An 11,558-nucleotide genomic window follows, 5' to 3' on the forward strand; every position below is an offset into this window, starting at 1 on the left:
AAAAAGAAAAAGAAAAAGAAAAGAAAAAGAAAGAAAGTTAATCACCACGTTGTTCATAATAGTGAAAACCTGAAAAGAAGAAAATCTTTACCAGTAGACATTTATCCAACCCAGATAAAAGATACTTTAGGCACAGTGGCTCATGTCTGTAATCCTAGCATTTTGGGAGGCTTAGGTTGGAGGACTGCTTGAGCTCAGGAGTTTGAGAACAGCTTAGGAAACGCGGTGAGACCCCCATCTCTAAAAAAAAAAAAAAAATTAAACATTAGCTGGGAGTTACTAGGGAGGCTGAGGTACGAGATTAGCTTGAATCCGGAGGCAGAGGTTGCAGTGAGCCAAGATCACGCCAATGCACTCCAGTCTCGGTGACAGAGCGAGATTCCATCTCAAAAAATAAATAAAATAAAATAAGCTGGGAGTGGTGGCATGCGCCTATGGTTCCAGCTACTCAGGAGGCTGAGGCAGGAGGATCGTTTGAACCCAGGAGATCAAGTACAACTCTCTCTCTCTTTCTCGCTCTCTTTCTTTCTATATATATATATTTCATATTTTTATATAATAAAATTCTATATGGCAGTTAAGAGGAGTAACCTAACTTTATATATCAAAACATAAATCTCATATGTTGACTGAAAAAGAAATTTGAAAAACATGTTCAACCTAGTACCAGTTATGTAAATTTTAAAACACACCACATGTTGCTTATAAAGATATGAATGTTTATAAACGTATAAATGCAAGATCCGTGTTTTTACATGGGTTAGATGGACATACACTAAATCCATAAGAGCCTTGGAGAGAAGGTTACACAATTAAACTGAAGGTAAGTAGAGAAAGAACATCCATCTCATTTGTAATATTTTAGTTCTTGCATGTAAAAAATATTTTAAGAAAACATGAGAAAATACTGTCATTTCTGGGTTTAAAACTTGGGGTTTTTAAATTTGTAACCCAGCCACGTGTGTTACGGGCTCACACCTGTAATCCCAGCACTTTGGGAGCCTGAAGCGGGTGGATCACCTGAGGTCAGCAGTTTGAGACCAGCCTGGCCAACATGGGGAAAATCCGTCTCTACTGAAAATACAGATTAGGCGGCCGTGGCGGCAGGAGCCTGTAATCCCATCTATTCCGGAGGCTGAGGCAGGAGAATCGCTTGAACCTGGGAGGCAGAGGTTGCACTTAGCCTAGATCGCGCCACTGTCCTCCAGCCTGGGGGATACAGCGAGACTCTGTCTCCAAAAAAAAAAAAAAAAAAAAAAAAGAAATAAAATAAAATCTGTAACTCAAATACTTTTCTGTATTTTTATTTTTCAAATTTAAAAAAAGAGCTGTAAAAACGTTTCGTTGGGAAACAAATTTCAGAAATCGACTCAAAAAGAATGCAAGTACTTGAACAGTCTAACAACTTATAAATGTTCCAAAACATCAAAGATCCATCTACTCAAAAAGGCACCAAGCCCAGCCAGTTTTAAGGTTTTCTACCTAATGTTCCAGAAACAGTGTCCTAACTCATACAATGAGGGTAGCGTAATCTTGGTAAAAAACAGAGCCAGATTATTAGCCCCCACAAATTCAGCAGTGTATTAAACCACATCATCTTGCTTAAGGTTTATAAAAAGAGTGCATTCATGATTCATCAGGAAAGCAATTTATAAAGTACAGTAAAAAAAATCAAACGAGAAAAGTCTTCATCTTTATAGCATAAAGCTTAAAGTTCAGCTGACAAAAAAATAGTAAAATTTATTATGTATTTTTTTCAAATCCTTGCAAACTAGGAGTAAAACAGAATTTCTAAATATTAGTAGAATGAAGAACATTTACCTTAGTCAAAAACAACTCAGAATGCCCACTATCAGGTTCTAGTTAACAGAATAAAATTTAAATGTTCCAAAGGAGAAAGTAAATGTCAATAGTCACGGATTATACAACTGCCTACTTAGAAATTTCAAGGAGGTCCCCAGACAAATTTAGATATAAGACCGAAGAACACTCCGGTCGCCCGGAACTCCAGCCCCGCTCCCAGACCGGCGCTTGAGGGGATGCGCATGCGCGCGCCCTGCGCAGGCGCGCAGAATGCAGAGAAGGACTATGGCGAGCCAGCGCTTCCCTACGCCGTTCCACGGGCACGTGGGCCGCGGCGCCTTCAGCGACGTGTACGAGCCCGCGGAGGACACGTTTCTGCTTCTGGACGCGCTCGAGGCAGCAGCTGCCGAGCTGGCGGGGTGCGAGGAGGGGAGGGGCTCTGACGGGAAAGGGCTGAGGCGTTCTGAAGAAGTGCAGTGGCGGAGGGCCGGGACGGTGGCTATCACCGCCCTGAGCCGGAGGAGGCGGGGTCCACTTGCAGATGATTGACAGCCGGGACGCCGTAATTGAGAATTTTCCTGTACTTACAAGTAATGAGTGTGCCGGGGACACATCTCCTTTGCCAGGGGCTGCTCTGTCTCGTGAGCTCCCTGACTGCTTACCATGCAAAGGCGTCTCTTTTCCTGTCACCTGTTAATCTGAAGAACACATGTCCCTGCGAGATGCGATAGTATAACACGTTTGGAAACAAAATATTCCGGAAACGTTGATTATTAATTTTTAAAGTATTAAATATTAAAATTGCGTGGTATTATTTTGTTTACTCAGCACATAGCATCCTTAACAAACATGAAAGAAAGTTGTGTTACTGGAGGGGGGAAATATTTTTAAACCCACTGGATAGCATACTCTAGCACCAACCAGTCCTCACTTGTGGCTACAGAGCACTTGAAATGTGGCTAGTGCTACTGAGGAACTGAATTTTTCATTTAATTGTTACAAAATAGAAAGTTACATCCAGCTAGCAGACAATAGTCTACCCTAGCACTTTATTTAAATGGATTTGTTGAAGTGATCGCCATCAATTTTAAATTAATAGCAGAAAGAATGAATACTGACATTGTGATTTTTAAATGTAAGGAATTTGTGTTGTTAGATTTGTTTGAAGATGAGGTGAACTGGGTTTTCTCAGGATGGAACAAACAGCTGTCAGATTTCAAAGATCTATATTGTATTTATTTATCCCTCTTAAACTTGGTCATATTTTTCCACGTATAAAATGCCCCAGCTCTTATTAAACTAGTCTTTCATTGTAGATGATGGAACTTTTGGATTTACTGGAGTATAGAGTGGAACAGTAGTGTTTTATAACTTGTCTTTTCTCAAGATAACCCAGAAAGATTTACAAGCACAAATTGCACTGCAAAGTATGCTGTAAAAGGAGCTGATTTTGTTATAAAGTCTTGGGTTATTTCTAGTTTGGAATTCTAATTATTTATGAGACCATGATAGTTATTTTCAAAGAGAAGCCACCTGGTGAGATTCACAGACCTTACTACCACCTAATAAAGACTTGTCAGATGTGTAGACTGGTTCCAAAAGTTTAAAACCTCTGGAGCTTGTCACTGGGTAGTTGTTTTGGGAGTTTAGTGCTAAAAATTTCCCTAAATGCCATCAAGCTGATCTTTGTGATAGGGATAATTTATGCTTTTGATGCATGTGTAACATTATAGAGGCCTGGCACTGTGGTTTATTACTGTAGTCCTAACTACTTAGGAGGCTGAGGCGGGAGATCACTTGAGCCCAGGAGTTAAAGGCTGCGGTGAGCTATGGTGGCACCACTGCACTATAGCCTAGGTGACAGAGCAAGAGCACGGATCTAAAAAAGAACTTCCAAGATTATAGGCAAGAAAATAAATTTAATGGAAAGATAAAGTACGGTAGAATGAAGATTTTAATAGTTAACAGCATTCTCGGATGGCTAACATTAGAAGATCAGATACTATTATCTGAATTAGCTTATAGCTGTACAGAAAAGGAATTTTTGTCCTGCTCTATTACTGGGGGACCTTTTAATTCACTAGGATATACTGATGGCTCTATGAATGTTAGGTGTTAAAAATGATAGAGGAACCTTTTATCAAAAATAAGTTTAGTAATAATACAAACCTTATCATTTTAGGAAATACTAAGCTAGGAGCTCCTTGTGCGAAGGAATGGTATCTTTCACATTAAGATTTCCAACCCTGGATTAATGTTTTTCCATACTTTTTAATGTAATGGTTTGTCGAAATTAACTGAAAGCCATGTTTGGTAATATATAACTTTTGTAGACTTAAATTATATTACATACCCAAAATATTAGTAATTTTGAGTTATGCAGTATTAAGTATGAAGTAGTTGTCAGAAATTACAAATTTCTATTTTCATGTATTTGCAGGTTAGTGATGATGCTAGAGAAATATACGTGCTAGAAATAAAGCTAGCACGAGAGTTTTCTGTGAAAAGTATTTTGATTCTACTGTACTAATATTTATTTTGTTTTTTTTTAGAGTGGAAATATGCCTAGAAGTAGGGGCAGGGTCTGGTGTAGTATCTGCATTCCTAGCCTCTATGATAGGTCCTCAGGCTTTGTACATGTAAGTATATCATATTCATCTAGATCTTCCACTGACAGGTTAACCATGATAACTCTAATGAAATAATTTTTAAATAGACAGTATGTATCTTATAGTATTTAAGCATAGCAAAAACTCAGATTACAAACTATGCTTCCCTAAAAATTATTCATGTTCAAACTGTTCCATCATACTGCATAATTGTAGAAGCAGCATAATTTTAGATCGTCTCTAAATTTGATTTATTTCTTAGGTAAATAATTTGATATAAGAAATTTAAAGTTGCTTAAATTTATAGAAAATTGGAGAATATAGAAAAGTATAAAGAAGAAAATTAAAATCACCTATAAATTTTACCATACATGGTCCAACTGAGTTTCCTTCTGTTTTTTTTTTTTTCCATTTCCTGTGGTTTTTTTTTTTTTTTTTTTTTTTTTTTGAGACAAAGTCTCGCTCTGTCACTCAGCATGGAGTGCAGTGGCGTGATCTTGGCTCACTGCAATCTCGGCCTCCTGGGTTCTTGCCATTCTTCTGCCTCAGCCTCCTGAGTAGCTGGGACTACAGGCACCTGCCACCATGCCCAGCTAATTTTTTTTGTGTGTTTTTAGTAGAGATGGGGTTTCACCATGTTAGGCAGGATGGTCTTGATCTCCTGACCTGGTGATCCGCCTGCCTTGGCCTCCCAAAGTGCTGGGATTACAGGCATGAACCACCGTGCCTGGCCCATTTCCTGTGTTTTTAATTTTGTCTCATAAACATTTTCCTATCAAAAATTGCCTTTAAATTTCATTTTTGGTGGCTGCATAGTACTCCTTCGTTGGATGTATCATAATTTCATAAATTCCTTCAGATGTGTGTGCATGTATGTGTATTCTACTCTTGGACATTGTATCAATATAACAGTCTTTTTCATCAGTAGAACAAATCCTTGTTTTCTTCTTATTTGCCATTATTGAATACATTCTAATTTTTTTTTCTAAATCTGTTCTGTGTAGAATTAATGGAACATTCCTTGAAATTACTCAGAAACAGATTTGCCTTATAGACATAGGATAGTTTCCTTCCATTTCTGTTTATAGGTGCACTGATATCAACCCTGAGGCAGCAGCTTGTACCCTAGAGACAGCACGCTGTAACAAAGTCCACGTTCAACCAGTTATTACAGATTTGGTAAGCTAATCTTTGTCCAATAATAATTTTCTTTTCAAATAAGGTTAAGATGTTTTAGGTCAAAGAAACTTTGGTAAGTAATTGACTTTTGACCCACTAAGCAGTATACCCTATACAAAGTAAATTCTTCGTTGATGTAATCCATCTTTTCCACAATTCAAAAGGAATTTATATTAACTTATATAGATCAGACCTCTTTCAGTCAGAAGTTATAGTGAACCCTGTTCAAACTGGCTTAAATTTAAAAAGTTAGTCCAGTTAGTTAGTGCAAAGGCTAAAGTTAGTGTGTGCAAAGGCTCACACCTTTAGTCCCAGTACTCTGGGATGCCAAGGCAGGATGATTGCTTGAGCCCAGGAGTTCGAGACCAGCTTGTACGATATAGTGAGACTTCGTCTCTACAAAAAATAAAAATTAAAAAAAAAAAGCTGGATGTGGTTGTGCACACCTGTGGTGCCAGCTACTTGGGAGGCTGAGGTGGGAGGATCGCTTGACCCTGGGAGGTTGAGGCTGCCTTGAGCCATGATCATGCCACTGCACTCCAGCCTGGGGAACAGAACAAGGCCCTGTCTCAAAAAAAAAAAAAAAAAACAAAAATTTGATGACTTCAGCACAGCTACTTCCAGGAACTCTAAGAATGTTATAAACGTCTTTTTCTTATCTCTGAACTTCTCTCTGGTGGCTCTATTCCTAGGCAGTCTTTCCCTTCATGGTAACAGGATGTTTGCATATCTGTATCTTATTTCTCAACACCTTCCCGAGGAAAGAGGCCCTTTCTATTCAGTTACTGTAGAAGAGGCCCCAGAATGAGTATTATCTGGATCAACTTGGGTTATGTGCCTATCTGTCAACCTTTTGCTGTGGTCAGGGGAGATTTGAATATGGAGATGATTGGCTTCAACCTGGCTCCTAGTCCCATCCCAGGAGCTGAGTTGGCATAAACCCTACTCAGGCCACTTAGATAGAGAATGATGGGAGGTAGAGCTTCCCTAACAAAAGTCAAGGAAGTTAAATCAGAAGAAAGGGGCAGTGGGTCCTCAGAAGGTAAAAACAACAAATGACAACTGCACAACCATTGTTTTAAGAAGTTAACAGCACACATTTTCAAGTGGCAGTTTTAAATTTGTGGGTTTTTAATTTATGTATGTGAAATACCTTTTTATAGGCAAAAATAATAATAGCATGCACTAGGTAGACATATGAAATACAAAATACTTCTGTACTCCTTAACCTACACTTTTCTTACACTGATGAGCGTAGGTAGCTTTCCTGTTTGCTTTTTTTTTTTAATTTGTAAATGATTTTGTAGCTTAGAAGGAATTAAGTCAAAGAGATAAGAAATTATTTTATATTATTAGAAGTTGTTAACTGCTAATAAAAGCTAGGGTATCAAAAAGGTACTCCGGTAATTTGCATGAGATCAATGTGGTGATTTTTTTTTTGTATTTTAAAAATTTCTTTCTTTTTTTCTTTCTCTTTTTTTCTTCTTCTTTTTTTTTGAGACAGTGTCTCACTCTGTCGCCCAGGCTGGAGTGTAGTGGCGCAGTCTTGGCTCACTTCAAACTCCGCCTCCCGGATTCAAGCAATTATCCTGCCTCAGCCTCCTGAGTAGCTGGGATTACAGGCACCCACCACTGCGCCTGGCTAGTTTTTTGTATTTTTAGTAGAGACTGCGTTTCATCATGTTGTCCATGGGTTGGCCAGGCTGGTCTCGAACTCCTGACCTCAGGTGATCCACCTGCCTCGGCCTCCCAAAGTGCTGAGATAACAGGCATGAGCCACCATGCCTGGCCTAAAAATTTCTTTAATGTTTCCATAATTAGTGTTAAGTAAGTGTTTTTGATAGAATGGTGAAACACCAGAGATAGAAGAAACTATAGAACATTATCCTGTAAATGATGGTAGGTATCTGTACAGATATGGGAAAAATTGTGAAAATGTTAGCAAATATAGTTGTAAACTTACATCCAAGTCTATACAGATTATACAGAATTAGAGTTTGCTTTCTTATTTCATTTTCTAAAAGTGAACCCAGAATATAAATATATGTGCTGTTGAGGAGTACAGGCTTTTTAATATTCATTCTGATAGTTTAATTTCCTTATTTTTACTTAATAGCCTATATTATTTTTCTGAATGAAAACGTAAAAATACTTAACTTCGTTTCTCTCTACAAGTGCAGGCCCTAACACATTATTTTCCCAAAAACATGGAAGATTATTTTTAAAGATTGATTTGTCAATTATTTAATTCAGAGTTTAATGTAAAATTCTCACTATTGTTGAATACATTTAGGTCAAAGGCTTGCTACCAAGATTGAAGGAAAAAGTTGATCTTCTGGTGTTCAATCCCCCCTATGTAGTGACTCCACCTGAAGAGGTAAAACATACAACAAAATTTAATTATTAATATTTTCAATTATTTTGTTTGTAAATTCAAATGAATGTCACCCTATGACATCGATCAGCTGCTGCTATCACAGACTGCTCTGATTTTACTCCTAATTGTCAGTAATTGAGTCCTATTAATAGACCTAGGAAAGGAACCTTAAATGATGGAAATACAAACTGTGACACATATCTGTCACTAAAAATCACATTCGTATCAGGCCATGGTGTTTATATTCATATATTTGAATATACATGTACATATATATTACACATATCCTTTATCATGAATAAAAAATTTGCAGAACAAAATGTTTTGACCTGCCGGGCACAGTGGCCCACTCCTGTAATCCCAGCACTTTGGGAGGCCGAGGTGGCAGATTACTGAGGTCAAGGGTTCAAGACCAGCCTGGCCAACATGGTGAAACCCCGTCTCTACTAAAAATACAAAAATTAGCCGGGCCTGGTGGCACACACCTGTAATCCCAGCTATTTGGGAGACTGTCACAGGAGAATTGCTTGAGCCTGGAAGACAGATGTTGCAATGAGCCGAGATCGGCCAGTGTACTCCAGCCTGGCTGACAGAGTGAGACTCTGTCTCAAAAAAAAAAAAAAAAAAATTTTTTTTAAATCAATCTTAAATTCACATAGGAATTCCTTCTGAAAGTTTCTGGTTTCCTCCTTTCACAAGTATTTCCAAAAAGTGAAAGAGTGGAACCAATTCTCATTTCAGATAGGGAAAACAAATAATCTTGAAGTATATTATTTTTTAAAATCTCGGTAATGAATAGGTAAATCGTGTTAACCTTTTCCCAGGAATGGTCAAAGTTTAATAATGGACTAAGACTAGCTTTCCTTTAATTATTATGCTTTTTTAATTCTTTGATAATTATTCTCTGGCAAGGCTAGTAAACATTATATTCACCTCAATGCCAAGATGGGAAGAATCCATTTGGCTGCCATTGCTACTAATGGCAGTTAAACAGCGAAAAAGCTATTGCTGTGCTGACATATGAACTCATATGACAGGGAAGTCAGAAGGTGAACAGCCGTGGAGAGAAATGCAGCTTCTTAAAGCTCTTTAGGAAAGCACTATCCAACTAGTGGGAAGATTAATCAATGAAAAGGAGATTCTGGGAACATGGTGACCTGAATGGGTTTCCTTTCTTCATGTTTCTAGCCCTAAGCCACATGCTTCTGAGCCTTACAGCTGCTGGGATGTATACATGATTGAGTGCAGGCAATGCCTTGGGCTTTTTTGCTTTCCCAACAGAAAGAAAACCTGTCATATTCTCATGAGCTGGGCAATTAGCTAGAAAGCAGGATAAAATACAACACAACAAAGATGTCTTGGAGCTTAAAAATACGTTTTACACAGTAAAACATCAGGCAGTGAATTAAAAGAGAATGTGGTCACTGTCAAGACCTGAATCAGTGGTCTGGAAACGCAATGAAAAAAAGATTTCAGTGCACAGAGTGTAAAGATACGGAGAAGAATTCACAAAGGTAAAAGAGACGAGACTCAGCGATTAGATCCAGGAAACATAATATACAAATAATAGGAGTTTGTATTTATAATAAGCTGTGGGTATACTTACTGATATATCCAGAAACATGAATTAAGATGTTGGTTTGTGCCAACAGCACAAATGGGGAGTATAACCCAGGAGAAAAGTAGAGAGAATGCCAGGAAAAGGAAGTCTCCAGGAGGAAAGTCTTAAAACCAGAGGAAATGATACATTTCCTAATATGATTAACTTTGTGGAAAATTGTGTTGAGAAGCTTATGATAGGTGTGGGAATGATTAGAGTCAAAAAAATTAAGCAAATGGACATAGTGAATGCCCATCAATAGCCAACTAAGATGCGATACTTTTCTTCCAGGAAATATTATATAACCCTTAAAAGAATGAATTAGAAGTAGAGAGGGGGCTCTCACCATGTTGGCCAGGCTGGTCTTGAACTCCTGACTTCAGGTAATCTGCCTGCCTTGGCCTCCCAAAATCCTGAGATTACAAGCATGAACCACCACACCCAGCCTCGATTCACTTTTAAATTTTATGTGGAGTCATAAAAACAGGGTTTTGAAACATTGAAGATGATCTGGCCATGATCTTTAATCTTCAGAATCCTTGTTGATGTCATCAGCATTGACAAGATGGCAGAGAATTTCCGTCTGGTCTGTGACACCAAGGGTCACTTTGGTGTACATCATATTACACCTGAGGAGGCCAAGTACAAGTTGTGCAAAGTGAAAATCTTTGTGGGCACAAAAGGAATCCCTCATCTGGTGACTCATGATGCTTGCACCATCTGCTACCCTGATCCCCTCATCAAGGTGAATGACACCGTTCAGATTGATTTGGAGACTGGCAAGATTACTGATTTCAACAAATTTGACACTGGTCACCTGTGTATGGTGACTGGAGGTGCTAACCTGGGTAGAATTGGTGTGATCCCCAACCCTGGATCTTTTGATGGGTTCACCTGAAAGATGCCAATGGCAACAGATTTGCCACTCGACTTTCCAACATTTTTCTTATTGGCAAGAACAACAAACTGTGGATTTCTCTTCCCTGAGGAAAGGGTATCCACCTCACCACTGCTGAAGAGAGAGACAAGAGACTGGCGGCCAAACAGAGCAGTGGGAGAAATGGTCCCTGGGTGACACGTTAGGTTTTCGTATGTAATTAAAAATAATGTGGCATGTTTAATAGCAAAAAAAAAAAAAAAAAAGAAAGAATGAATTAGAACTATATCAAATGATATGAAGAGATTTTCATAAAGTATTGTTGAATGAGAAAAGCAAGATGTAAGTAAGCGTATAGAATATATCCGGTCTTTGTAAAACATGGCAAAAAAGAAAAACCTGTGGTGTCGAAGATAGGCAAAGGCAGACAAACGAAACAGTAAAATCAAAAAGTGTGGCTTTTTTTTTCTTTTTCTTCAAGCTCTGTTCGACCTGCTTTTTAAAAGCAGGAATGTGAACATTTCTCTTCTTCATAAAGGTATATGTGCATAAGGTTATAGCTATAAAGCAATTATTTTTAATGAGGAAATATATGTTATATTAAATGAATGACTAGCAGACATTATTGTGTAAAAATAATTTAAACTAAAATATGGACAAAGGGCTCAAAAGGAAATAGGAAGAAATTAGTTGTGTAGGGTTAAAGTAACTTCTGAGGGACATCTTCAAAACATTCTTTAATCTTAAAAATAATGTACAATAGAGCAGTCTTGGTGGCTCATACCTATAACTCCAGCACTTTGGGAGGCTGACGTGGGAGGATCACATGAGGCCAGAAGTTCTTGACCAGCCTGGGCAACATAGTGACAGCCCCCTTTTCTACAAAAAATTTAGAAAATTGGCCGGGTGCAGTGGCTCACACCTGTAATCCCAGCACTTTGGGAGGCCAAGGTAGGGGGATCACGAGGTCAGGAGATTGAGATCATCCTGGCTAACACAGTGAAACCCCGTCTCTACTAAAAATACAAAAAATTAGCCGGACGTAGTGGTGGGCACCTGTCGTCCTAGCTACTCGGGAGGCTGAGGCAGGAGAATGGCCTAAACACGGGAGGC

At 38.4% G+C, this 11,558-nt stretch overlaps 1 protein-coding gene across 3 annotated transcripts in view; it reads left to right on the forward strand.

Moving 5' to 3' along the window:
* Positions 1 to 2,066: 2,066 nt before the first annotated feature.
* The window catches only part of N6AMT1 (N-6 adenine-specific DNA methyltransferase 1 (putative)), a 24,591-nt gene continuing 15,099 nt past the window's right edge, over positions 2,067 to 11,558 (forward strand). For 2 of the 3 annotated variants that reach the window (XR_001004584.1, XM_011967214.1), the window contains exons 1-4: positions 2,067 to 2,222; positions 4,356 to 4,442; positions 5,501 to 5,591; positions 7,885 to 7,968. Coding sequence is in view for 2 of the 3 variants with exons in the window: in XM_011967214.1 (XP_011822604.1) it covers positions 2,074 to 2,222; positions 4,356 to 4,442; positions 5,501 to 5,591; positions 7,885 to 7,968 (411 nt within the window). In the remaining variant the exon portion in view is untranslated. The remainder of the gene's footprint in view (positions 2,223 to 4,355; positions 4,443 to 5,500; positions 5,592 to 7,884; positions 7,969 to 11,558) is intronic. The other variant, XM_011967216.1, reaches the window with a different exon arrangement.

Source organism: Mandrillus leucophaeus, unplaced genomic scaffold (genome assembly GCF_000951045.1).
Source record: "Mandrillus leucophaeus isolate KB7577 unplaced genomic scaffold, Mleu.le_1.0 Scaffold794, whole genome shotgun sequence".
NCBI lineage: Eukaryota > Metazoa > Chordata > Mammalia > Primates > Cercopithecidae > Mandrillus > Mandrillus leucophaeus.